Source organism: Puccinia triticina, chromosome 14A (assembly GCF_026914185.1).
Source record: "Puccinia triticina chromosome 14A, complete sequence".
In the NCBI taxonomy this organism is placed as follows: Eukaryota; Fungi; Basidiomycota; class Pucciniomycetes; order Pucciniales; family Pucciniaceae; genus Puccinia; species Puccinia triticina.
Window position 1 is genome coordinate 2,599,744 of NC_070571.1, and position 27,128 is coordinate 2,626,871.

The 27,128-nt window shown below is 46.7% G+C and overlaps 9 protein-coding genes across 9 annotated transcripts; 7 read left to right on the forward strand and 2 right to left on the reverse strand.

Annotated features, from left to right (window-relative positions):
• Positions 1-4,816: 4,816 nt before the first annotated feature.
• Positions 4,817-6,120, forward strand: PtA15_14A243 (uncharacterized protein; the record flags this gene model as incomplete). The annotated part of the gene is made up of 5 exons (XM_053162939.1): positions 4,817-4,995; positions 5,078-5,203; positions 5,286-5,406; positions 5,480-5,884; positions 5,956-6,120. The coding sequence occupies 5 exons, from the start codon at positions 4,817-4,819 to the stop codon at positions 6,118-6,120; spliced, it is 996 nt and encodes a 331-aa protein (XP_053026915.1).
• Positions 6,121-7,320: 1,200 nt separating this feature from the next.
• PtA15_14A244 (uncharacterized protein) lies at positions 7,321-8,874 on the forward strand (the record flags this gene model as incomplete). The annotated part of the gene is made up of 5 exons (XM_053162940.1): positions 7,321-7,451; positions 7,532-7,644; positions 7,760-7,933; positions 8,001-8,751; positions 8,829-8,874. 5 exons carry the CDS (start codon positions 7,321-7,323, stop codon positions 8,872-8,874), a joined length of 1,215 nt encoding a protein of 404 aa, XP_053026916.1.
• Positions 8,875-10,575: 1,701 nt separating this feature from the next.
• PtA15_14A245 (uncharacterized protein) lies at positions 10,576-13,146 on the reverse strand (the record flags this gene model as incomplete). The annotated part of the gene is made up of 7 exons (XM_053162941.1): positions 10,576-10,724; positions 10,807-10,903; positions 10,986-11,710; positions 11,782-11,920; positions 11,996-12,084; positions 12,151-12,481; positions 12,565-13,146. 7 exons carry the CDS (start codon positions 13,144-13,146, stop codon positions 10,576-10,578), a joined length of 2,112 nt encoding a protein of 703 aa, XP_053026917.1.
• An 872-nt stretch (positions 13,147-14,018) lies between these two features.
• On the forward strand, positions 14,019-15,015 carry PtA15_14A246 (uncharacterized protein; the record flags this gene model as incomplete). The annotated part of the gene is made up of 6 exons (XM_053162942.1): positions 14,019-14,034; positions 14,152-14,180; positions 14,269-14,379; positions 14,550-14,675; positions 14,794-14,873; positions 14,958-15,015. 6 exons carry the CDS (start codon positions 14,019-14,021, stop codon positions 15,013-15,015), a joined length of 420 nt encoding a protein of 139 aa, XP_053026918.1.
• Positions 15,016-15,752: 737 nt separating this feature from the next.
• PtA15_14A247 (uncharacterized protein) lies at positions 15,753-17,815 on the reverse strand (the record flags this gene model as incomplete). Its single annotated transcript, XM_053162943.1, has 7 exons — positions 15,753-16,042; positions 16,173-16,486; positions 16,602-16,726; positions 16,799-16,915; positions 16,974-17,048; positions 17,150-17,283; positions 17,506-17,815. 7 exons carry the CDS (start codon positions 17,813-17,815, stop codon positions 15,753-15,755), a joined length of 1,365 nt encoding a protein of 454 aa, XP_053026919.1.
• A 279-nt stretch (positions 17,816-18,094) lies between these two features.
• On the forward strand, positions 18,095-18,961 carry PtA15_14A248 (uncharacterized protein; the record flags this gene model as incomplete). The annotated part of the gene is made up of 6 exons (XM_053162944.1): positions 18,095-18,139; positions 18,239-18,334; positions 18,470-18,524; positions 18,642-18,680; positions 18,782-18,825; positions 18,938-18,961. The coding sequence occupies 6 exons, from the start codon at positions 18,095-18,097 to the stop codon at positions 18,959-18,961; spliced, it is 303 nt and encodes a 100-aa protein (XP_053026920.1).
• A 980-nt stretch (positions 18,962-19,941) lies between these two features.
• On the forward strand, positions 19,942-20,920 carry PtA15_14A249 (uncharacterized protein; the record flags this gene model as incomplete). The annotated part of the gene is made up of 5 exons (XM_053162945.1): positions 19,942-20,191; positions 20,277-20,354; positions 20,469-20,594; positions 20,694-20,795; positions 20,868-20,920. The coding sequence occupies 5 exons, from the start codon at positions 19,942-19,944 to the stop codon at positions 20,918-20,920; spliced, it is 609 nt and encodes a 202-aa protein (XP_053026921.1).
• A 1,172-nt stretch (positions 20,921-22,092) lies between these two features.
• Positions 22,093-22,994, forward strand: PtA15_14A250 (uncharacterized protein; the record flags this gene model as incomplete). The annotated part of the gene is made up of 5 exons (XM_053162947.1): positions 22,093-22,110; positions 22,217-22,325; positions 22,406-22,528; positions 22,612-22,797; positions 22,891-22,994. 5 exons carry the CDS (start codon positions 22,093-22,095, stop codon positions 22,992-22,994), a joined length of 540 nt encoding a protein of 179 aa, XP_053026922.1.
• Positions 22,995-23,693: 699 nt separating this feature from the next.
• PtA15_14A251 (uncharacterized protein) lies at positions 23,694-25,442 on the forward strand (the record flags this gene model as incomplete). Its single annotated transcript, XM_053162948.1, has 5 exons — positions 23,694-24,180; positions 24,397-24,993; positions 25,087-25,202; positions 25,280-25,321; positions 25,395-25,442. The coding sequence occupies 5 exons, from the start codon at positions 23,694-23,696 to the stop codon at positions 25,440-25,442; spliced, it is 1,290 nt and encodes a 429-aa protein (XP_053026923.1).
• Between the last annotated feature and the right edge of the window lie 1,686 nt (positions 25,443-27,128).

A 27,128-nucleotide genomic window follows, 5' to 3' on the forward strand; every position in this document is an offset into this window, starting at 1 on the left:
GAATTCCACAAAAAGCTGAACTACACCGTTAACAATGAAGCAACCTATGCTCATTGGATCCAAACCATGAAGGATCTCAATGCGGATCACATTCAGGCCGGCCTCCATGTCAATATGGTGGATCCGGTGGCCATCGCAAAACAAGCTAGGATCGCCGTTGATATCGAAACCCATGTTTTGACTCAGATGGCGGCTCAGAACGCAAACGCGGCTGTTGGCTCATCTTCATCAGCGGCTTCCAATCCGGTTTCAGCCAGTGATTTCAAAGGAATCGACGTGATCATGAACCAGATTTACGCCAAGCATCCCCCCAACGTCAAGTATCTGGCGAAATGGCCAGTGTTCATCGATCCGACTGACCCCACCCGATACATCCCTTTGACCACGCAGAATGCCCAACTTTGGGCGCATGACATAGTGAGGTTTTTTTTGTCATCTCGCCTGAGTCTGATGACTGACTTTCCTGACTACTTGCCTGACTGTAGTTAAAAGAGGTCAAAGGGGTCAACTACCATTCTCCCCCGTCAGCGCTTCATTTTGAAAAGCTCTCGGCCTACAAGAAGAGGAAGCTCTCTCATGTCATCAAGGAAGCCCGCCTGCAACCAAATCTACCTTATTCCCCAGCTGAAGCCTTGGACGCCTCCTCGGTAGTTGCGCCTGACAAGGCCCTTATGTCCCAGTACATCGACTTCATCAAAATCAAGCCTAGTAAGAAAGCCGACGTCCTCAGCATTCTCGACAAGAAAGACATTACCCATCCGAAGATGTTCCGATCCGCAAACATTACCCGAGAGGATATGGTTGGTTGGGGCTTGTCTCCTGGAATTATTGCCCAATTGCAAGACAACACCAAGAAATTTGACAGGCGCGCTCAATAGCTGTATTCATCTCGTTATCATCCTTCTTTTTTCAATGTCTCTTTTCGCTGTTGGATCTCGTTCTTTTTTCTCAGTCTTTATCTTCTTCTTTTTTCACGGTCTCTTTTCCCTGTTGGATCTTGTTCTTTTTTCTCAGTCTTTATCTTCTCCCACCCGTAGATCTGGACATGTATCCTTGTATTGTGAATTAAATGAACATGTATTTCTTTTTTCTTGCTTCTCTTTATCTTTTCCCTCTTAGAACACCTTATCTTCTCCCACCCGTAGATCTGGACATGAATCCTTGTATTGTGAATCAAATGAACATGTACGCTTGTATTGCCAATTTACAAAGTGACAGGAGAAGACACATAGAGACTCAGACAGGTTAAGTAGACTTGGAGAAGACGTGTAGAGACTCAGACAGTAGACTCGGACAGGTTTTTTATTGCCAACTTACAGGATAAGACGGGTAGAGACTTAGACAGTAGACAGTAGACTCGGACAGGTTAAAGAACAGGTTAAGTAGACATGGATAAGACATGTAGAGAGACTTGGACAGTAGACTCGGACAGGTGGTCAAGTGACAGGATAAGACGTGTAGAGACTTAGACAGGTTAAGCAGACTCGGACAGGTTAAGCAGACTCGGACAGGTTAAGCAGACTCGGACAGGTTAAGCAGACTCGGACAGGTTAAGCAGACTCGGACAGGTTAAGCAGACTCGGACAGGTTAAGCAGACTCGGACAGGTTAAGCAGACTCGGACAGGTTAAGCAGACTCGGACAGAGAGGACGTTGAAGTTCATTTGAGACTCGGACAGGTTAAGACGTATAGAGAAGACTTGGATTGGCTATTGGCTAAGAGAGGATGTTGAAGTTCATTCAAGACTTGGACAGGTTAAGACGTATAGAGAAGACTCGGATCGGCTATAGGCTAAGAGAGGACGTTGAAGTTCATTGGTTTGGAACGAAGTAGCCACAATGGCGGTAGACTTTAAGGCACAGCTCCTCCATCATGATTTTGGCGGCTGCTTGTCGGATTTCCCATTCTGGGTCGTTTGTTCTGTTCAGAATTTGGCTAGCCCTTAAGTCTTGCTTGATTGAAGCAAAACAGAGTTCAATGGGGTTCAACTCTGGGCAGTAGGGTGGCAGGAAAAGTACTTGGATCCCAGCCGCATTGCAAAGTTCTCTGACACGGTCGCCTCGGTGGATCGCAGCATTGTCGCACACCAGGACCGAGTTCACATTGGGGTACCTGTTCATTCGGGGGAGCTAGAAAAGAAGAGGTTGTCAGCTTGATTGAAAAGGAGACGGATGAGTTGTGAGGAATATGATTTGGACTCACCAAGTTGAATTCTAAGAAGTGCTCAAACTTTTGACCGGTAAAAGTGTCAAACGTGGTGGTGAGGGCCAACAATCCATCAATCGAGATGGCTGGGAGTAAACTGAGTTGATCTGGGTTCTGGTTGACAAGATACTTTGCCAAGGGGGTTCCTTTTTCCGACCTCACATAAGTTCGGAGGAGGTCCTTGTCAGCAAAGGAGCATTCATCTGAACACAAACAAATACAACAACAACATTAAAGTAATCAGCTGATAGCGTTGACCAAGGGAATATAGGGATAGAGGACTGACCGGTGAATACTAAGAAATCAGCAGGGAAGAACTCCATGCGCTCAACGTACGCATACTTTGAAACAAGGGACTTGCGGATGTTCTTTGTGTCCGGCTTCTTTAAGGTAATCGACAGCTTTTCGACGAGAGCCCTGTGAACGCCTGAGGTGCTGAGGAGGACACCGGAATTTTCGTACAACTTCTCTTGTATTTCATCCAGGAAGAGGCCAGGTTCAGAACGGACGAGCTCGATCATGAAGGCGCACTCGTCTTGGGTGAGTCTTGCAGGGCGACCACGTCTCTCGTAGTCAATCGGATCCTTGATGACGCATTGAGTTTCTTCAAAGAGGCACTTCCATTGGCGGAACGACTGGGGTGAGAACTGAATACCGAGTAATCGCTGGATTGACTGGATAGAGAGGCCTTGCTGGGACATTTGGATTATGGTGATTTTTGTTTCGGGGGGGTGGGTGCAGTAGGCCATCAAGGGTAGTGTTGGTAGAACCGAGAGGGTTGGCGAGGTTAGTGTTGATGGGAAAGGGGGCTGTCGGTGAGGGTTGGCTGGAGGATATTCCAACTGCCCGGATTGGATGTGATGATATCACTGCTGTGTTGGGCAGAAACACTGGGATTAAACCTGTGATATGCTTACTAAGCGCATACCTCAGAAATCCGAAAATATGAAAAAGACCAAGCTTATTTCAAAAGACAATACTAAGTTTACCACCTTGGCTACCCCGGCCTCTAACATAAGTGAAAGTGTGGTTTCCACAATCACAGATCTGTGCGCTCATGGACTCCACCGGGATTCCATGACCTGGCGTGGAATCCATGCATTTTTCCCATCGGATGGATGAGGAATCCACACCTCTGTCCTTTTCCGACGGGGTGCCCACAATTCCTGAATTCCACGTGGGTTTCCCAAATTTGATGCAACCTGTCGGATCCACACCGCCGCGCGGCAAGAAGTACCCCCAGCGTGTAACTCTGTAATTTGGGCTTGCCACTGCGCCCGGGGATGGATTATGCAGCACTTTAGTGAAATCCTTCTTCACCACAGACCTCCAGAGACCCATACACTCTGGGGTTGGGGAAACTCAAAGGCATCAAACTTCCAGCAACACTGGGTCGCTACGCTAACCATAGCAATTAGTGTAGCGTAGCGCAGCGCAAATGCGCTATTTTTTAGCGTAGCGTTAGCGCAATTGCACGCATATGCGCTAACGCTACGCGCACGCGGTGCGCAGCTATTTTAGCTGATAGCGTAGCGTTAGCGCAGATGCGCGCAATTGCGCTAACGCTAAACATGCAGGGCGCAAAAGAGCACGCGCTACGCTGCGCTACAGCGCCTTTAGCGGGAAAAAAGGGCTTTTTTTCCGCTAAAAGCGCTGTAGCGCAGCGCAGCGTAGCGTAGCGACTGTAGCGGCGCGCTAACGCTAACAAAGAGTTGGCGCGCTGTTAGCGCCGCTGAAAATTAGCGCAGCGTAGCGGCGCTAACAGCGCGCTAACGCTATGCAAAATAGATGGGCGCTTTCTGCCGCTACGCTAACGCGTAGCGCTGAAATAGCGTAGCGTAGCGTAGCGACCCAGTGTTGCTTCCAGGGGTGCAAGCTCGGAATCGGATGCTAACGTTAAGTGGACGGGCCCGAGGTTGCCTTTGCTGGAAATTAGCAAGCCAAATTGATACATGAACCGCCTTTCGTAAAGGCCAGTCGCACAAGAGTGGCAGGTCAGTGCTTACCGGTTGTTTGACATGTCGAATGAGGTGCTGCCTCATTCAGAACTGAATGTCCCCCCCCCACACACACAAGGCCATGTCCCAAAATTGGCGTACCGGAAGTGAAGAAGATATAATATCGACTCGGTATGAAAGACCAGGAAAGACCCTTCTCGAAGGCACAGAACTCTTCCCGTGATTTAAATTTGACAGGGTCCTTGAGTTATTTGGCACTCAAGAGTTCTCCGTACATATCCTCGGGGTCCCAGCTCGCCTTTGTCCGCTTCGTGGCCATCAAGGTGGCGTATGTAGCACTCAATGACTCAATGCAGCACTGACTTCATAGTGCAGGAGGTGCTCCCCATCTCCATGAACTTAGCTCCCCATGTGTTCGCTCGGTTAACAGAGCATTCCAAAGGTGGTAGTCTAGCACTCAATAACTCAGTGCAGCACTGACTTCATGGTGCAGGAGGTGCTCCCCAGCTCCAGTAACCCAACATGTTCCCTCGGTTAACGGCGCATTCCTGATGTTCGGCTCCCCAGCCTCACTCTACATAAAAACTGTCATACTCCCCCTCCCAGAAGCGCGTTCCAAGTCCGAAATAACCTTACGCTGAAGCCCTACAAACATGGTCCACCTTTTTACTTGTTTGATCCTCTCGACACTCCTTCTCTTGGCTCAGCTCTCCTGCCTCGCCGCGGCCCAGGAGGAAAACTCAACCAAGAACTGTTGCCCGGGAGATTCCAGCTGCTCTGGATGTTGGATGTGCCCCGAGTCTGACCTCCGAAATTGTTGGGATGCAGCCGTGTAAGTATAAGAAATTAATGAATTACTTTACTCAGTACTGTCACCAAGAAATATTGGTCTAACTATTATATAACTATCATAGGCAGGAAATAGACCAGTGTCACATAACTGATGATCTACCGAAATCAGCCGATACATTTTGTCGTGCCTTTGCCAAACTTGCCCAATGCTGGTCAGCTGGACGTTGTTGCAGCGAATACGCCCCACTGTGAGCCTTTTCATCCACTCGTAACTGTTTTATCGGCAAGAATATTGTCAGTTTTGTTAATCCGTGCTCCCTCACATCCCAGTCTTGCAGCTGCGACGAATCTTTGCAACCTGAAAACATGGAGCCCGCAATTGATAACAAGAGATGAGCTCGAAAAGTTCATAACCATCGCCAACGCGACTCGAAACGCGATCTGGCATAATGTATGTCTCGTATTGTCTTCGCGGCTTAACCTGAGGGTTCCTGGGGTGCTAACCACCTTGGACTGCCTTACAGGACTCCGGAGTAGATGTGCCGAAATTGACGGTTTCTGTCGAAGCCTATAATAATTCAGTCTCCAGCCAGCCGACCCAACCGAATTCTTCTGAGAACACAACAAATCCACAGACCAGCAGCACCACCCAGCACACGTACGCCAAGAAGTCAGCAGACAAAAACAATCAACCCGATGAACCTGAGGAAGACAGTGATCCGAGCGAGGAATCTGATTACAGCAGTGACTACGGAGGCGATGAGGACTCGCCCGAAGTTGATGACAATCCACAAGCCAACGAGGAAGATAATAAATCCGCAAAAAATCAGCAAGAGGGGTGCACGGTTGAGGTGACCAACCGCCCGACCAAAAGATCTGGACATTACCACCAGACCCGATGGAGCAAAACCAAGAATAGTCTCTCCAGGGTCAATTCCCAATATTCCTCCCTTGTCTATGTTCGAGGTTGCTCATTCAAAACCTCTTCGTAAACTCACAGCGTGTCGAAAACCCTCTCCATAAACGTGCCATGCACCGTCACCACAACCTGGACCTGTTCAAGCGTACCGAAGAGGGTGATGGGGGCTGCGGGCTCGACTTTCAAGGCGTGCCCTACCCTCAACAGGTCCCCGAAACCGTGGCTCACGTCTTTGCTGAACTTTGATCAGCTTACCTGGACCCGCTGGACGGCCTTTTTTGGTTTCTTGTGTCTTTTTCGGTCCTGGTTCATCATAGACGTGACGTCCTCCGGGCCTTAGAACCTTTTTTTTCTTTACACGTCTGACTTTTTCCCACTAACTGTGCCTGGGGCCAACAGTGTGTTCTAGCATTGTGTTACTTGACAGATTAAAACAGAGGTTTTTCTTCTATCCTTACTCAGGTCCTTTTTATTATACTTCCTTTTGTTTTTCTTTGAAACTACACTTATCGCTAGACAAGTCCCTAGTATAAGACCTGTTTTGTACTACACCTACCTATAGAATCCAAGCAATCAATATAGCAATATTTTCCTCGATCCTTCTTATACTCTTCTTCATTTTTTTTGCTAGTTATAATCTTGCATAGAGCTGGAACCAAAGCTGAGACTTTATTATCACCGGCCCCAAACCGGCGATGGCCTTGCCCGTAGCCTTTAGGGGAAGTACGTAATGCGAGCCAAAGCAAGTCGCGACCCAGATGTGGTCCTAGACTCATTGGTGACCCTCATAATGTAGTTGGTACCTTTAGCAGTCTGTTATCTCTGCGGGCCATTCACGCCGAGGGAAGCCAAACTTAATTCCACTTACCAAGCTAGGTCGAACGTCAGGGACTTTGGTCGGGTGGTTCTGCAGTTATCGATTTACAGCCGCAAAACCTATTTTTGTGTGGAAAAACATTTCCGGAGGCTGCAGATTTGATTGTGAAGGGTCTGTAGATCTCGACGGGAAGTCCTCCACTCTGACCCAGTTCTTCCAAATTTACAGGGGGGCAGCCGTCGGGCAGGGTCCCCAGCCTCCGACGGAGTCAGTTTTTTCACCACTGAGCGCAAAAAGGCAGGGGCTCTGTTCAATCAGGCTTCGGTCCGACTCAAGAAGTTAGTCAAGAAGCGTTTAGGCTAAGAATTTTACGCAAAATCATACCGTGGATATAATAAGGAGTATAAATGTTACGCTTTTAGTCATGTATCTCCTCTAACTAACTCCTTTGCGGCTATCGGGTCCGGAGGTCCCTGCGGGAGTTCCTTCTTGTAACATCAAGGGACTTTCACGTCCTGCTTTCTGTGCGGCTTTAACGTTCGTGGCCATGTCATCTCTCCTTGTAAGTTTTTTGAATTCCCATCAGCTTTCAGCGCTCTGAAGTATATCAGTCAACCGAGCCTCAAAAGATGAAAAAGATATTTCTATGTGTTCTCCTGCTTTGGCCTGAAGTTCTAGTTATCTTAGTGAGACTCGCCCTCCCACCGACTGAGAAATCAGTGCAGGAAGCAGTGAAAGAATACGGGGCACGCAATTTCAAGTTGAGTGCACTGAGAAAATTTTAGCTGTTGCACCTACATAATACTCATCTTTTAACGAGTAAATAACACATGTGCGCAGTTTGAATGAATCACCAAAGCTGGGATTAACTCTCGGAGGCCCAGGTACTAGTTTGGATGAGCAGCTTTGTCGATCGGAACCACGAGCAAAAGGACAAAACATTGAAGTCTCTGGTGAGTACGTTCTTATCACCAAGAACATGGCAGTCAGGCAATTCTATGATTCAAACTCTTTCAAATCACACTGGCTGTATGAAAACTGACTACGAGGTCTCGGTAAATCTTCCAGGAGAAAGCCAACCGAAGAAAAGACCCCTCAGCCCCAATCAAGAACGCCATTTGGTAGCTGCGAGCAGCTCGAATTCACATCCGACAAAAAAATTAAGGGGCAAGGCAAACCAGATCACGAGGCATGTTGATTTCGAGCAGGAGCATCATAATTGGGACACGCCCCATGTTCTCGGTTAGTATTCACATCTATTTTGCAAGGTGAGAAAGGCGATAACGTTGATCTCTTTGACGTTTCTCAGATATAGATAGTTTGCCACCACGTAACAGTTTGGGCTTTGAAATTCAATGGAGTAAACCGTTGGAGCCAGCATCTGTACCAACAGAATTTATGCTGCCATCGCCTCTCTTGGAACCCTCAATACACCTAGCATTAACAGAAAGAACTGAAAACGTTATCGAGAGATTACACAGTGGAACACCTGCGCCTCTGAATGATGGAATTACCCTTAATTTGTTCCCGGAGAGGGGCAACGAAAATCGTGCTGAAATTTCAAGATCTGACCAATTAAACTCACAAGGGAAGATCTGCAGCGCTTCAGAAGCAGGCACGAGCCGAGAAACAGAAAGTGATTGGAAAGTTGCTGAGTTGCACTTAGAAAACGAGGAGTTTCTCTGGGCCTTGCTGTACAGCGCAAAGCTCGCCATATCTGATTCACTTTACCAAGAACTGATGGCTAATCATCAGGGAAAGATGTCAAGTTTCATTGAATCCCTGGCCCTAAGTGTTAACCCATTGATGAATCAACGAGCCAAAGTTTCAATTGAAGAATTGTCAAGCCCCGAATCAATCAATAGTCTAAAAGAATTTGCCCACCTTCTTTGGTGTATAAACTCAAGATTTATCAGACTCTTCAAGCCAGAGGAAAGGGTGTACATTTCTGAACAAACTCAAGTTCATCAATGGATTCTTGATCTTTTAAATGAATCAGAAGATGCAAGCATTGCAAAATTAGACCTTAAAAAACTCCTCATCAGTGCACTTGCTGCAAAGTATTCAGACCCAACCCATGAGTTACATTTCACACGACACAGTTATTTGCCTGATGGGGTGGTGTGTGCAAATCAAGTGTTGATGACACAAGCCGTGATAAATATTCTTGTATCTTACTATAAAATGCTACACCCTTATAATTGGAAGGCACTTTTTCCAAATGACAGAGATTTCATAGATGCCCTCACAAGAGTTATGAAGCGTGAACCAGAAATGGGACTAAACGAAAGATCAAGGAGATGCTTAGAAAGCAATGAATCAAGGGCTTTATTTCCATGGAGAGAAGCTAAGGATACAAAGTTGGTCTACAACATATCAAATAATCAAATTCCCATCTCTGGCCGCCTGCTTTTGAAAACTGATTACTTGGTTCCCAAAATAGAATTATCATCTGATGAGAAAGATTCCATTACAGCAAGTCTTTTAAGAAAGGGGGCAATTTCAACAACAGAAAACCCTCAAAAAATATGGGCATTGATTTCATTGTTACAAGTTGACTACAGAGGAGGAACTGGGATGGAGCGGCTCAATCCATTGTACTTTTCCAAAGTTCTTTCAGATTTGGAGAGTTGGAGAGAAACTAATGAAGGAAATCTTCAACATATGTTTGGGCCTGAGAATGAACTATTCACACAGAAAAGATTTCATGACGAAGTGAAGAGTATGCTCCTTTTTCTTTGGATTATGAATTCCAAATTTCTCAGAAGCTTGAATATGAATGCAACTAAAGAAATAATCTTGTGTGAACAGAAACAACTTCAAGAAACATTTTACCAATTACTCACCTTGACGGATCATGCTGATTTAAACAAAATTTATAGCCAAACACCTGAAACTAAAGCCAAGAAGTATCAGCAGGAGAAGATAATCAAAGCTTTGGAATATGATGATCAAAAAGAAATTTACATGCACAGAGATACTGGAGATAGAATAACAAGGAAGGAAGTGAGAATGGCAGAAGCAGCAGTTCAAGTGCTGATTACAAACTACTGGGAAAGAAACCCTTCAAAGTTTCTACAAATTTTTCAAAGTGAAGGATCATTAGTGATGATCTTAGCTAGGCTTGCAAGTAGAATGATCTATTTCAAGCCTACTAGAGAACACTGGAATTCCATTGAACAAATCTCTGCTTTCAACATTCTTCCGTGGAAAAACTTCATCATTTTAGATGAAAATCAGCATTCAATGATTATGAATGAATTTAATAGGCGTTTGAAAAGAGATTCTCACTTGAAAATTGAGGAGATTGAGCAATGATCAAACTTTGATCTTACTCTGTAAAAAAATATTCAAGTATTTTGAACATCAAAATGCATGTAAATAGTATTAGATCTGGATCATCTGTTTCTGAGAAAGGTTGTCTTGTGTGCAACAGTGAACTAGCAATCAGGTAGATTCAAGGATGCACCAGACTTGTCACAACAATTTCCAGGAATGCCAAAATTCAACTATGGGATTTTACTAATTAGGCTGAGAGAGAACAAAAGACTACTGAGAGATATACATATCAAAGAAATCTAAATGAACTGTTGCCAGCAAATGAAGTGCAAAGAGGCTCAGCATTGGCGGTTTAAGGTGGACAGAGGTTGGTATTATGGGCGGGGTACGGATATAAGAGATGAATGATTTCATCTCAGAAATCTTTGCGCAACAGCTAACCTTCTTATACATATACACATCTTGAGAAACACAAACGAAAGACACATCAATCACAAAACAAAAGGATAAAATCTATCAGGGTCATAAATTGATGTAGTAAGTAATTAAAATATCGACAGGTCTGTTTTGTTTTCTAAAAAGGGACACAAAATGCGGGGCTTTATCTATAAACCGGAAGCGACAGCGCCCGAGATCAAGTTAGTTTTACTCCATTGGATTACATCCGGATGGGCCATGACTTTTTTAGGATCAAAGCGGAGTACTTGGAGGCCTTCTAAGGAAGTCGCTCGTGATAAAGCCACGTAAATTTGTCCTGTCGATCAACAAAAAAACAAGTGTTTTTTGTGAGTAAGGCCATTTATCATGGGGAGAGAGCGAGCGAGAGGACGACAAACCTTTCTCGAAGACTTTTCCTAGGTCTACCTTTACTCGTTGTAAAGTTTGTCCTTGACTTTTGTGGATCGACATAGCCCACGCCAAAATCAGAGGAAGCTGCAAACAACAAAGACCAGAAGGGTCGGTTTGCTTTTTAATGACTGGAGACCAAAGGAAGAGACTTAGAGAGGGGGCTGACCTGGGAGCGACGGGATTGGACTTCACCGTCCATGTTCTCGACTTTGAATTCGGCGCGTTTGACGACGGTGAATTCGCGCTTGCCGTTCATGAGGAACCATTCGACCAACGGGACCAAGGCCGCGGGGGATTTGTTAGCGGCAGTAGTGGGGAGACCTTTAGCTTCGGCCTCGGCCTTCGCGGCGCCTCTGAGGGGCGGGCCGGCTGAGGGTCTGGCGGCGGAGGAGAGTGGGCGTGGAGTGATGTCCACGTCCGAGTCTTCTTCGTCCGAGAAGATCCCCGTCAGGTCCACCCCTTCGGCCTCCCGAGCCCGTTGCAGATGCAGCAGATCGGAGGGCGCATCGGGGTCGACAAAGTCGACCACCTTTCCGACTAAGCCGTTCACTAACCACGTCGGCCCATCCTCCCCCGCTTGGTTCTTGATCATCATCACCTGTGCGTCTTTCTTCAACGTCAAACTCGGCACCGCCATCATGTTCGCGAGGTCTCGCGCCCGTTGCTCCGGCGGCGCTTTCCCCGAATCCACCGCCGTGTACACCCGCGCCTCCGTCTTCAATGCCGCCAGCCGCGCCCCGTTCGACCGCTCTACTTCTTGCCGCGTCGGGTATAGCTCCGTTGGCTCAATCCCATCTCCAAAGTTTAAATCGCGTGAGAGCTTGTAGAATCGTTGGATCGAGTCGGGTGATAAATTGCCCATCCTCATCTCGTTCAGCATATCAATAAACGCTGTTTAAACAAAAACGGCATCCTTGTCAAACTATTGTTTCTCTTGAGTAACTTCAGAGAGATCTGCTTACTCGAATCCTTCTGTCGAAACACTTGAGTGAGATTGATCGTCTTGGGGATACATTCTTTCCAACTAGGCGCATTAAATGCAAACGAAACTCGGCCTTTAGAAACCGGTGGTAACTGGAAAAAGTCGCCTGCAATAACCACCTTCCCACAAAAAAATAACATAAATCATTCATTAATATTTTCAAAAGAAGGATGAGAAATGTTAAAATTGCTTACTTGGATCCCTCCAAACGGTTTGTCAGATCTCTTCATCCTTGCCGCGATGTAAGCCAGCTTATCAAACAGATCGCCATCGACCATAGAAACTGAGACGGAAAGAAGGGAGGAATGAGAAAGCAAGGACGGGAGGGATAGAAAAGAAGAGGACGGACTTTCGTCGATGATCAAGACCTTAGTGCGCATCCACTTGCCACTAGCCTTGCGATTACGTCTGACTTTCCCGAGCAGGACGTCTTTCTCCTCGGCGCCGAGTCCGATGCCCGCGAAGGAATGGATCGTCGTCCCGCCGATCGCGCAGGCGGCCATCCCCGTCGACGCGGTGATCGCCACCGCGTCCGGCCGACTCGCGTAGGAACGCTTCAGTGCCGAGATGATGTGGCGCAGTAGTACAGACTTCCCTGTGCCTGCTGAGCCTGTGAAAAATATCGACTCCCCTTTCAGGACTAAGTCCAGCACGTTCTGTTGTTCTGGCGATAGGGAGACCTGTTGGATCATTATGAATTTCAGTTCCTCTCTCTCTCTCTCTTAAAATTTTGTTTCGGAAAATGGAGGGCTAGGGTTCGTACCTTGGCAGCAATGCTCATGTTGGGATTGTTCAGATGGCTTTTGATCGATGCGCTGGTGGCTTGCTGTTTCCCGATCCCTGGGAGCTGGTTGAACGCGTTACTTTTTGCCGACGATCCAGCGGGAGCAGATTTGAAATTGGGGGAGATATCCCAGGGGAGTGCCTTATTTGAGCTAGTCCTGTTGAGCGTGTTGCGGCTGGTAGAATCTGCTTGGCTAGGCTTTGGTTTTTTGGATGGTGGTTGGAGAGGATCAGGGGATGTTGGTGGCCATTCTTCCTGGTCGAGTTGCCAGGATGGCTGTGAGGATGATTGGGGCGGTGGTGGCTGAGAGGATGGTGTTTTGTTCTGAGGTTCGGTCGATGACCATTGTCTGGTGAGCGAAGATAGTTTTCCGGTTGCCTTCGGTTGAGCGATACTGTTGTCGATCCTGTTGAGTGGTCTCTTGTTGTTGCTGTTATTGGTCAGGTTGGTTGTGCCTTTGAACATGGTGGTTGTTGGTGATGTGGTCAAGAGATGGACTGACTGGGTGGAAAGTTTCCTCGGAGTTGGACGGAAAACTGCAGAAAAGCCCCTTGATTTCATTTTCTGGCTCAACACAAAAATTTCAAGTCAACTTCCCGCTGACCGCTAAAATCCCAGCCTTCCGACCATTGTTTCCAGAATCAGATTGACCTTGATCCACGTGCCAGCTTTGCTCAACGTGCACAAACAACCCAAAACCTATCTCTCAACAACGGATCTTGTGTAAATCTTTTTCCAAGACGGCAAACAAAAAACGTTGATGAAACCAACCACCCCATCATCACCATGATAATCTGTTTCTCTTTTCAAAATCAAACCCTCAGGCTTGTTCTTCCCATCAAATGGGATTGTGGGGTAGATACGTACTCTGACTGATAGAAAGGAAAAATTTGTGGTTCTTTCTTTATGTAGGTATTCATCAAAGAATCACTAATTTTAACTCTAGTCAGGTATATATGACCTCAACAGAAGAATCACTCTTTTATCAAGTACCACCCATCCAGCTCTTTAATCGAGCCCAAAAATCGCCTATCGCGTACTTCAATTCAGTGGAGGGAACCACTAGAGCTCGAAGGCCATAGGAAACGGACGAAAGATTGGTTGATCAATTCAGTTCTGAAGAAAATTGGCGTCCTTGCAATGTTGGTGATTTTTGAGGGGGATAGGATATTTTTCTGATGCTGCTGACAGATAATAATTGGCTGTTTGATTTTTGAGGAGACGAAGTCCTGGATCGGGGATTATCGGCAAGTGAAGTTCTCCCCCGGGCCCGAAGACAAAGAAAAGGAGTCCGGCCTGGGCCTGCAGAAAAAGGACCCAAGTCCCACTATTGTCGATCGAAACCACCAAGTGTCATTTCAAGCATCAAGGACGCCAAAAAAAAATTAGACCAAGAAACAAAGCAGGCCCAAACCGACGAGAATCCAGGATCGATGTCCGGCGCCCAAGGTTCGTTCCTCTCTTGATCGCACACTTTTCAGACTTCCAAGAGAGCCTGGAACTGTAAGACTGATTGACTGTTTCCCGATCGTCCCATTGTCGTCACCCAATCATCAAAACTACCAGTTCCACGAAATTTCAGACTGTTGGAAGAGGTTGAGTACCGTTACCATTTTATCCCTGGCTGGGGAGCATGAGGTAGGAGCACTGACTGGCTCTTGAACACGATTGGTGAAAGGGTAGTTAGAGAAGGGCGAAAAGGGACTCGGGGATGGGACTTGCTCGTATGGCTTAGCCGACGGCGATGACATCACGATGACTAAATGGAACGGAACAATCATCGGACCCAGTAATGTTGAGTCTCCTCTTACCGTCTTACACTCCCACCAAACAAAAAATCCCAACCATCGATCCTTTGTTTCCCCCTTCTTTTAATCCCTTGGTTTCCGCGTCAATAAATGGACTGCTTGTGTGTGTTTGTTTGTGTAAAATCGATGGAATGGTCATGGATTCTATCCACGTAGAGTTTCCATGAAAATCGGATCTACGATATCAAGATCACCTGCGGAGACTGCTATCCCGACTTCCCACCCACGATCTTCTTCCTCACCAAAATCAATCTACCTTGTGTCAACCAAACAACTGGCGAGGTCAGTGCCCTATTCCCCTCCCCATCTCTCCTCGGCGTTTGTTTTATATCACGCTCGCCGAAAATGATAATAATGCGTGGCTGACTCATGATTTGGCCCCCTGGATCGGACGGGACAGGTTGAGCCGTCGAAATTCCCAGTCCTATCGGGATGGAAGAGGAACTATACGTTAGAGACAGTCTTGGTCGAATTACGAAGGTAAACCGACTTTCCCTCTCTTATCAAACCCCGCAGAACAATCCAAAAACTCATGTTGGTGTGTGTGTGTGTTTTATGACATAGGGAGATGTTGCGGGCCGGAAGAAAGTTGATCCAGCCTCCTGAAGGGACGATGTTCTGAGCACTTCAACCCGCCGCCGTCCAAGACCATCCTTACATCGGATCCTCCCTTTCCACCCGACTCCTGACTCAAACCCTCTATCCTCTTGGCCTCGCACCTTTTTTTTCTTTGTGGCCCCTCCCTGATCATCGCCTGTTCACAACCTCCTCTCTCTCCCAACCAATTTCCATGCATCCATATACTCACATAGAGCCATGTCTTCTCTTCTCTCCCCTCCTTGCAGCTTCCGCCATCTCTCTCCCCTTTTTTCCTCCCCCAAGAAAAAAACAAAACCATACTTTTTCTCTCCCACAATACTGATTAAAAAAGCTCGACCTTCTGCGGTGCTTTTTTTTGTTTACAGAACTTGATCTTTCTTTCTATCTCCTTTTTGTTGTTTTTAATTTGTTTGTGGTTGTTGGAGAATGTGAAAAGTTAAAATAGAAATCAACAGTTTCTCTTCTACTATTATTTCTCAACTTCGTACTCTACTATATTTTTTCTTACTCTACACTTCAAAAGAAAATTCAAAAAAATGCCATGTTTGTCCTCAAGGTCTTGGGGATTTCTTCAGAGAGAACCTGACATACAGGGGTCCGACCAATGACATTGTCTATCATTTCGTATGTCTTCCAGACATTACTTGCACCAAGTTAGGCATATTAACTACGACCATGAGAAAAGCCTGAAAAATGGGACAAGAAATATGCTAAAACAAGTAAGAAAGGAAGACAATATAGTGGAAAGAGGCAGAGGCACTAAAGCAATTTAAAGCCGTCGGATTTAGACAGGGAGAACTGGGGATGAGGGTCTTCAGGCAGAGAAGTAGCAGGATTAGGAGCAGCTTCGGAACCGAATCCAAACAAGCTGGCAAACAGCTCGTCCTTTTGCTCCTCTGTCCACAGTTCATTCTGGATCGGGACCATCAATGAGACAAGTTTGTCGTGCACGTCGTAGCGGATCTTGCGTCCTTTCGATGCTTTCGGGTCCACCGCTTCTCGGTGCGTTCGTTGGGATCTGTAGTCGTTCATTCCCATCATCGTCTCTTCTGTCGACAAATCAAAATCCAAAAACCCAAGTCAGTTTCTGTTTCCGTTCTGTCTTTAAGCGATAGGGTTTTCTTTTGAAATTATTCTTTTGACTGGTTGAGAGCCGTTTGATTTGGTGGTAGTGCTCACCCTGATTCCGTGTGGCAGTTTCGACGACCTCCTTCAGCAAAGAGAGATAGAAATCACGATCTTCGAAGATTTGGGGTCCCGAGAAGGCCTCTCCGGAGGTGGCATTTTGAGTAGTCCGATTAGTGCGCTGTTTACTGGTCCGACTACGGGTGACCAACTTGTCGCGTTCGTCTTTGGAAGACCAGATCTGCTCGAGTTGGTCCATCACGTTCTGTTGCTTCGAGCCGCCGTCGAACTTCTTAGTGTTTAACGCCGTCGTCGAGTTGATCTTCGTCGACCATTTTCGGACCGTTGTTCGTAGGTATGGCGTCAATCTGTTGACTCCCAGAAACAAAGCCCGCAATATTCAAGCATCGATGTTGTTTGAGCTGGTTTTGCTTTGTCGTCAAAAAGGACATGCCCAATCGAGCGGAAGGAGAATAAACTGACCGTTTATCAAGTTCCCCAGCATGCTCGAGGCAGTCTTTCAAACTACTTGTCCTGTCTTCATCGATCACATGATGGTCCTTCCTCCGTTTCCGAGGGGGCTCTCCGTCAATTGACTCCATCAATTGCTATCAAAGAAAACAAGGAGTAAGCACAAAGGAAAGCCGATGATAATTATGATCTAAGAGGGGGTGACTTACAGCCCTCAAGGTGCCAATCTTGGAGCTGATTTCCAGGAGGTTGTTGATCGCGATTCGCGCCTGTTCCTTCTCACTGCTATCATCTGTTCCTTCAATCTTTTCCTGCTGAGAATTTATCTGAACCAACAAATTAACCATACGAAAGGTTATTGATACTTAAAACAGTTGAACTTACCTCTACTAGTTTGTTGGCAGCAATCAAAGGCTTTTGTATTCCAATCCTAACTGCAAGAATTCTATCGTACGTCGTCTATAGACCGATTTGATATGATATTTTGGAATCGTCAGAAACGAACATTTGACCTCCTACTCTCAGAAAAACGGGAGTAAATAAGAGTTATTCAGACGTACAAGTTGTTTTTTAACGGCCTTCCCCTTTTCGATGTCTGCTTTAACTGAGGATTGCAGCTGTTTTATGAGATCGGACGGCTGTTCTTGTGTGGTTTGTTTGGCGTGGCTTGGAGTTGATTCAAGAGTGAAGTTTTCTGTGGTTTGCTGATCTCCGTTTTGCGTATCATTGGTTGATGTCGAAGAAGCACGGATTGAATGTCCTTCGTCTTCGTCTTTGTTCTCATCATCATCGTCGTCTTCCTCCTGCTCCTGCTCATCTTCGTCATCGTCTTCTACCTCGCCGTCATCATCATCATCCATCCCCAATTCTTCATCGTCATCTTCATCTTCTTCCTCAGCGAGTTTCTTCTCTTTACGATCTTTGTAGGTTTTGTTGTTTGAGTCGTCTGATTCCGATCGGTTAGCCGGATCGGGATCCATCCAATCTTTGACATTCACCAGTCGACCGGCATACTTTTTCCTCTGTTGAGTAGAACCTTCTTCATTGATGTTTATCTTCTGCCTCAGCTGGCTGGGTCCCATGAGCTTCTCGATATCCTCATCTTCGGCGCCTGGTTCTCTTGACTCCTTGGCTTTGGCATCGATCGAATGGTATCCATCTTCTGGGTCGATCTCGGCCGGATTCGGTTGTGAGATTTTCTGGAATAGTGATGCTAGTGAGCTCATGACCTCATTCGTTCGTTCGGTCGGTCGGTCGTTCCTTTCCTTTCTTTGAAATGTGGGGTTATCAGCTCGAGTGACTTTTTTAGCCGGCCAAATGAATATTCATTTTGTGCGCCGACCCAAGCCTCAACGGGGGGTCCTATTGAGCCCGATCCGCCGGCTGGCTCGACGGGTTTCGGATCAGGTTAGTCTGAGAATCCCTGGGCAATCGACATCATCATCTTCTGAGTAGATTTGATATACACACCAAAGAAGTCCATCGTTTGCGAACAAAGAACAATCATGTCTGAATCACCCGTAGCGGCCACCAAGACAGAGCAGCCGAAGGTGAGCACCCTACCCACTCACCTCTCTCTTAATTCCTCGGCCAAATAGCAAACGGCTGACGCTAGGATATTTATGACTGATTGTTTTGTGGATGGACAGGCCGTGGTAAAAGCTGCCGATATGTCAGAGAAACTGCAACAAGCAGCCGTCGATATTGCCTCAGACGCCCTGGAGAAATGGAACATCGAGAAAGACGTCGGTTGACCTCTGCCTTCCCTTCTCCCAATCCTCGCTTGATCAACACGTCTCATGCGTCATCTTGGCCCCAATCGGCTCGACCGCTCCTCTCACACTATTGACACCAATTCTTGAATTGCTTCTATCATTCAGATTGCTGCTTTCATCAAACGGGAGTTCGATCAGCGACATGGGGGAACATGGCATGGTACGCCTATATATCCGAGAACTACACATCAGCATCCCCGTCCACTCCGCTACTTGGAAGCTCTTTTTTGATCATCAATCAGTACTGACTAAATCTTCGTCGGTTTGATATCTGTAGTGGTAGTAGGGAGAAATTTTGGTAGTTATGTCACTCATGGTCAATCATCTTGCTTCTTCCCATCTTTCACAACTCCTCGAGCTGTCGCAAGTTTCCCCTTTCATTAACCAATGCCTAGATTTTGTTTATGTGTATACCAGAAACCGGGCATTTCATTTACTTTTACATGGGTCAGATAGCCATTGTGAGTCCTCATTCATTGAATTCAACTTCTTCCAAACCGTTCAAGCATGTGTTTTGTATGCAATCAATCAATCAACTTTCTGTCACTGACTTGGTTTTCTATATTCTTCCAGCTATTATTTAAAAGTGGAAATTGATTTCCAGCCCTTCTAGCACTGGGGAACGTTCCCTTGGAAAACGTGTCTCCATAACAAGAACCTAACAAAACACACAACAATGTCCTCAATTGTCCACCTCGAAAAACAAAAACACGTCAAAGCCTCTCTCTCTCTCTCAAGCCATTTAGTTTCTTGGGCAAGTTAATAGATAACTTGATATACTTGAGTTGTAGTAGTCGATCAAAGGATCGTATCACTCAATCTTTTTTCCTTTATCTCTCTTGGGTCTGTGGTTAGATTTTTATTTATTTGATTTCATTGATTTCTGGCTGATTGTTTCATATTGATAATCAATTATTTGAATTGTTGGCATCTTTTGTCCACTCATCCTCATCACCTATTGAGCTTCCAAATACCTCTATGATTCTGCATATGTTGCATTGACTCACCAGTCTGTCCTTATATCTCCTTTGCTTCCTCATGCTCGCTTTTCTTCCTGTGTTTTACCAGATTGATTGATGGTATGTATGTATGATACACCCACCCAGCTGGAAAACGTCCTCAGTTGATCTATTCCGCTGGTGTCATTTTCAGAGCTCTCACGTTGGTCTGACGATTGTCATACAGTGGCATCCCTACTGGGGACAGGTGTGCGGTACGCCCTTGTACCGCTAGTGTAATCCCCGGAGGGGGGGGCGTTCCGCCGTTATGGCCGCCTGCCACAAACTTGTGGCAATCAACCAGAGCGCGTCCAGTGTACAACATGTTCATAATTCTGGGCTTCGATGCGCCCTGATGCGCCCCTGTTGAATATATACTCTTGGATTGGGAAATGCACTTCTTCAGACTTCTTCTCTGGGGTTCAGCCGTATGCTTCGGCTAGTTTGATCAGAGTTGAGAATACAAGCTGACCATTTGCGCCGTTTTTCCTCGACCCCACCCCGCCTGTCTCTTGACGCTGTGGTAGTTATAGATAACCGTCGCTCGCAGAGTTTTCTTACGCCGCTTCGCAAGCCAGCATGTTTACAGCCGGTTCGATCTGGAAGCTATTCGTCGTTTCGGCCGTGATTGCTCTGGTCGGCCTACGAGCCGTCGAACTTGCCGAAGTCCAGCAACGCGGCCTTTCAAGAAGAGCGCCGACACCCAAGGCCCGAGTCCAAGTGAAGGGTTCCATAACCTGTGGTGACAGCTGGACAACTACACTACAACTCAAGTTGGGACCACCTAATGAAGAGAAAGTAACACCAAAAGGGGCGGGTCAGGAAGTCTGTAAGCCCACAAATCGGCCTGTGATTGTGTTTTAAAACCACGAAGTTCAAGCTCTAACTCTCGAAACGCAACAATCGTTATACAGCTTGCAGAGGCTACGATAGTTTGGGTTACGAGTGCGACTGGCCCACATGCTATGTGTCGAAGGATAACGTCAACCATGGTAAGTTCATTTGTTCATTAAATTTAGACTCTCGGTAAAATTGTTGACAGTGAACTACACTATAAATCATCTCCCCCGCTAATTAATAAGTTGTAAAGCCTGGCCATTTGTCAGTCCACTTGCTTACCTTTACAAAATGCATACGTTACCGCAATGATGGTGAGACAGGGCCGCCCACAACAAAAGTAGACTTCATGCATCCAATCCAATTCTGGGCTAGGAATCTTGCTGGGTACTTGGGTGCGTGATCTATGTATCTCTTGTTCTTTTTTTTTGTTATATATAAGAGTAAATGTGAAGCTCATCCCCCATGATTGGAAACCTCTGGGATTTATGCAGTGGCCATAGGTCAGGACAGTGGGCCCCATCGAAAGGACGACATAATACGTCGATATAAATGCCTTTGGAGCTCATCCTCGGACCCCAACAACCAAAGACCTGGTGAGTCCAAGCTTTGAATTCTTCGCAATACCAAGTTCAATTTGCTAAAACTGCCCTATCACATCTTGCCAGTGTGTCATAATTGCACCCGCAAAGCCTTCAAGGAGCCCAAGCCCCCTCACTAAGAAGTAGTCTGCTTGTTGGATATGTGATTTGTATAAGCACCAAGAAGGACTCCATCTGTTCTTGTTAGATTTGAAACAGCAAGATTACAAAAACCAATTTCACTTTGGCACTGTGTCAACCAGCACCCGTTTGCTCCGTGCATCTTGTGAGATTGAGGGCTACAACATGGACCATTTGGCTTTGAATTATAAGTGGGGAGTCGTACCAGAAATGTAAATGTCATAATTCGTCTTTTCCTTTGAGAAACCTCAGGCCACCAGTGTCACTGTGGTGCTTCCTTACGCGACGTCTCACGTCTGCTCGCATAGGCTTTTTTTAAATGCACATTTGATTCGCCTCGCGCTATGCACATGCAAGCTAAGAATGAGTTGCCTCGGGATTAGGCTTAGCCCCGTAGAAATTAAATATGTAAGATTAGAATTCTGAATGGGTGTCTTGATGATTCATCAAAAAGGGTTGGACAGGCCTATACAAGTCACGCTCGGCGTGAACTGGATGCAATTGCGTGGTGGCATTGGATGAGCTGACGGGGGATGTTTTCGGAGTCATTCATCTTCCCAGTTGGTGAGTAGCAGTCGGGGTAGAAAAACCAACCTGTGAAGCGATCTCTACAGTGCTATACAGCATCCAAGATCCGGCTCTTCATGAATCGAATCCCTCTCGGCACAAACGGCGCTTGTCCATCAACCGCGGGGCGTGACGTGTGCACATCTCGTGAAATCAAAACAGCGGTGGCTGAGTAATAATCTTCCATTCGGCTGGGTATTTTTACGGACATCCTTATCTAAGATTAAGGGTTTACTTTGTTGTGAAACTGATCGGCAGCGTCATGGCTAATAATTCCAACGGGCGATCGATCGAGCATACAGCCGAGTTCCGCTCGAATGTTTCCTTAAGAGCACTATGTGAGTCCGGAACTGACCAAAAGGCTGTGTGAAGATCAACTCTGACCAATCGCAGATGACGTGCCTGATTCATCCACCCCCTAGCTCCTGCCAGTGATCAAACCACTTTTCACCGATCATCAATATTTAAAAGACCACTTCTGGTGCCATTTTCCGGCTCTTGTTCCACTCACCCCTTCCATCGAACCGCATTTCCAAAAACACAAAAATAAGTTCCGTGAGACATTCTCCTTTTGGTACATAATAACCATAGCGAAGCATTCACAATGGGATTACTAGATGAAGTCAATATTCCTTTTTTCGAATTCTCGCTTGATGATCGATGCGAAGGTGATAACGATGATTAGCTGATAGATCTCTCCTGAAATCTTGTGACCCATCCCTTTACAGGCCAAAGACCTTATGAATACCTCGATGCCAAAAGCTACAGAAAGGTTTTCGGGCCAGAATGATTCTGATCGCAGCGGAGGACGCAACCAGGGCTCGGGTGGAAATCCAAGTCAGTACTTCAGAGAGCTTACCAACCGTGTGGGGATTGACTGACTGAGGCGCCCCGTCTTGCCGGCTTAATGGGATCAGACCTAGATGACTCTAGGTACGGCAAGAGCGGGAGCGGGTATGACCAATCTGACGATTATAAAACAGCTGGCTCCGGCATGTCTGGAGGTCGTTATGACAAGGACGAAAACGTTGGCAGTGGATGTAAGCTTTAAGTGCTCCAAAGTAATATCAGTCCACCCATAAAAACTCGTGTTGACCTGATTCTTATCCACCACTTCGCGCAGATCAAGCACGTGACAACATCCGTGCATCGCAAGCAGATAGCATCGGTGACTCTGGTTACAACCAATCCCGAGTCAACTTTGGTTCCACTGCCGATGGGACTTATGGTGCGGGCACTGATCGCCCTTCTGATGACTTTGGGGCTCGTGGCGGCGTCAGCGCCGGTGGGGTTGGAGACAGTCATGATTGTAAGTTGTCCAAGTTTGAATTGCTCGTGCTTGCTTCAATTCGTCGATCGAGGAGAAGAGATTGAAAACCAAATCGCCGTTTTCTTTTTGCAGCCACGACTTCCGGAGGCTACGGGGCCAATTCCCAAGGGGACTCTTTCTCCAGAAAGAATCAAGCTGGCTTTGACAACGAGTTTTCGTCGTCTGGCGGGTATTGATCTCTCCCATCTGTCGTCATGTAAATACACAGTTTTTCGTAAAAGCAAAGCCAGATCACCTTAGCCAAAACGAAGAGATGACATATTTAAAGACTTGACCAAGGCATGTCTACCTTTTGTAAAAAAAAAGCAAGTTACGTCTTTACTCGGGAATGTTGTAATCATCGAGGACTGCAGAAGACCTTTTAGGAGCAAGAAAAATGTTTGAAGTCCACATAAACTACAGTTGGACCTCTCTCTCATTTCTACTATCGAACCTTTGGTATCGAAACTGTTTTCATTCATCTCCAATTCGTTGCGAGATTTCCACACAGGGTCACCATAGGTTTGCTTGGCGTGCTCTCAAAGCCATGCCGCTTGAAACTTATGATCAACAGCCTTGAGAGCACGCAGCCTGAAGCCGTAGTATCGTAATATGAGTAGGCTGCCTGAGCAAACCGTCTGGAGGATTGAAATGCACATGAGCAGCTCAGAAAGCAAATAAGTTTCTTTTGGGTCTAGCTTTTCTGGATGATGTATTATCGCATATATTCTCGCAAGTAATCCCAACTTCCAAGGGTTTGGAAGTGCGATAAAACGGTTTGATGATCTTGTGACATGGATGTAACAGATGCTAGTTGGGTTGAGTCAATTCAGCCTCAGGCCTGCCTCCTTGACGTTGCACAAGTGACAAGACACACATCGAGTAGAGCAAAGGAAATGTTCAGACCCCATCTCAGATCGATCCAATCCTTAGTTGCCTCACAGCAGCCAACCTCCAAACTCAAGCAAAAGAAGCTCAGCATTCGAATAGGACTACTAAGTTTTCGCCCTCTGAGCACGGGACCCGAAGTGGAGGCTACTGCTACTCACGCGAACGTCACCCCGAAAACATCGAAGAAGAGAGCTGGTACACATGGACAGGCATCAATTTTGAAATGGGATATGAAAGAAGGCTCCGAACCCTCTGGACGTCCAACCAGGTCTCTGGGCAAAGTGATTGCTTATTCGACGGCTGAAGAATATGACCTCCGAAGACTACCTAAACATCTAGATGAAGCGGGTTACCCAAGATCGACGAGGATGTTCAACGTGCTCGGCGAGGCTATCTGGTTGCCACAATGGCCACCTTCATCTCCTTCAGCAGACAGTCATCCTGCGAAGGACCCTATTGACCGGCATGGGGAAATTTTTGTTTTTGAATCTGGTTAGGATCTTCTTATAATTTTCATTGACCGATCATCCTTCCATTGGCTGTGGTGTATCGCATCCAAGCCCTATTCGAAAAAAAGACACTCTCTTGTGCGTACTCATTGGACAATGCATAATCGAGTCGATTTTAACTAAAAAAACAGACAGTAGTCCTGTTCAAAATTTTTGTCAGGGAGAATGAACTGAAGTTTTTGCTCTTTGGAACGCATAGGCAGTTTTGTGAGCTGGGGAATCAGCTCAGAAGAAGCCGCGAAGTTTCTCAAGAAGATCATACGACCCAAGACAGATAAGCCGGCAAGTTTACTAGAAGTAAATCCCAGTCGGATACCAGAAAAGGAGACCGTCGATTACCTAGAATCGAATACTGGACCGATGTTTGAAGTGGATACCGATCAGATCGTCGTTTCTGCTATCCAACCGGAGGGTTCTCTGCCTCAGGACCAAATGACGAAAACGTCAGCGACGGTGAGGTCAAGGAAGCTTCTGACACCATTCATGGCCTCCTCGACATCCTCACAAGCTCTTCAACCGCCATCCGACTTACTCTTGCTGTCTAAGTTAGCCGTCTCCTCCGCTCTCGCCCGGGCCTGTCGGCTCTCGAGGTACGAAGCCCAGCTGGATGAGTTTCTGTCAAAGGTCGAACATGTCCCTGCTAAACTCAAGGCTGGAAACGATTCTCCTCTCAATAAACACGAAATCATCGCTCGCTATGGTGAACTCTTGGAGCTCAGACAAGGTCTCAGTCTCAAAGAAGAAAACCTTATTGATCTACCAGAATGGTTTTGGGAAGATACCGGCGCTGAAGAACGTAAGTGTTTTTTTCCTTCTGGAAGGTTACAAGTATCCCCTTTTTTCACTTTCAATAAATTGATTTAATTTGGATTGCATCACTTGTTAACAGGCCATTTCAAAAAAGTCTTAAGAGAGTTCGACTTCGAAAGGAGATTGAGAGTTTTGAACGACAAACTTTCGATGGCCATCGAGCTTCAAGGCAGGCTATTCGAGTTTAGCAATTCTGTGGGACATATTTTTTCATCTATCTGCCAAGTCGATGACTTTTCTTCTTCCGTGCTAATTATCATCCCATTTTTCAGAAATATTCGCATCGACTGGAATGGATCATTATCATATTAATCGTGAGTTCTAATTGTCTTCTAAACTGCCTACACAAATAACCTTAATTGAACAACTTTTTTTCTGCTTACACAGGCTTTCGAAATTGCTCATGCTGTCTACGCTGCTGATCATTACCATTAATACCTCACACCCCAAGCACTTTTCTCAGATGTGTTTTTCCATTCGTCAGTCAGATCCAAGTTAGATCCCCCACTCCTCAAAATTCTTCATCAATTGTTTCCAGCTTTGAGATACCAATTGTTAAATAATTTTGTTTTTTGAATACGGGCAGGCTAAATGCACTCCATCATTTTGCCTTTTGCATCCATGATTTTTGAGTGGTGGACCAGCACCAGGAAAAAAAAGTAGTCACTTGATGGCAAGTGACATGATGCAGCTTTGTTTTCAGCTCCAACACTGCTCCAATGCTGCTCCTCTCCACCAGCACATCTAGGGCTCACATGACAGGTTTCAAGATCAAAGCACTCAATGTGACAAAACCAGATGATGCTCAGCTTTGGCCCTGGCCCAGCTGATGCTCAGCTTGTACCCTGGCCCAGCTGATTCTCAGCTTTTGCCCTGGCCCAGCTGATTCTCAGCTTTTGCCCTGGCCCAGCTGATGCTCAGCTTTAGCACCGGCCACCTGATGATCATCTTTGGCCCTGGCACAGCTGAATTTCAGCTCTGGTCCTGTCCAAGCTGGTTCCCATCTTTTTCCCTGGCATGGCTCAGCTGATACTCAGCAAGCTGAGCATCAGCCAGCCAGCTGGCCCAGGACTGGGTCAAAGCTGAGCATCAGGATTCTCAGCCTTGGCTTTGGCTCAGCTGATGCTTAGCCTTGGCCATGGCTAGAGATGGCCCCGGCAAACCCGTTGCGGGTACCTGCTATCCGCTGGCGGGTACCCGCCACAGCTGGCAGGTACCCGCCAGCAGGTGCGGTTGCGGGTACGGATGTATGAGATTCTGGAAAAAAGTGGGTGGGTACCCAGATAATTCAACCCACACCCGCCCACCGCTTTAACTGGAAGGCCTGATCCATTCCGGTTGCCAAGGTTTTACAGCCTTGGCAGCCAGAAAAACCCACCTGGTTGCCGAGGACACGCAACCTCATTGACCAGGAGGGATTCCTTCCGGTCACCAAGGCTGTATCTCGGCGACCAGAAGGAAAAAATCCTGCCGGTCGCAAAGGTTACAAAACCTTGGCGACCAGGAGGATACTATCTTGCTCACAAAGTTTGTAAAACCTTGGCAACCAAGAGGAAATGGTCCTGGTCGCAGAGGTTAAATAACCTCAGCGCGCGACCAGCAGGTAACCTCCTGGTCGCAGAGGTTACCCGTCAACCAGAAGGCAACCTCTTGGTTGCCAAGGTTACCTTGCCAACCAGAAGGCAACCTCTTGGTTGCCAAGGTTACCTTGCTGACCAGAAGCTAACCTCCTGGTTGCTGAAGCTACCTTGGCGACCAGAAGACAACCTCCTGGTTGCTGAAGTTACCTCAGCAACCAGAAGGAGACCTCCTGGTTGTCAAAGTTACCTTGGCAACCAGAAGGAAACCTCCTGGTCGCAGAGGTCTTATTGCAACCAGAACTGCTTCCTTCTGGTTGCCGAGGTCATCCCTCTTCCACCAAAAGGGGCTCCTTCCGGTTGCCGAGATGAGTTTCAAGGAGCGGGTATCCAAGCGGGTAACCGCCCAGGCTGGCGGGTACCCGCCAACAAGTGCGGATGCGGGTACGGATGTCAGGATCCACTCAAAACAGGCCGCAGGTACCCGCACCCGGGTGTGATGGAGCCATCTCTAGCCATGGCTCAGCTGATGCTCAGCTTTGGC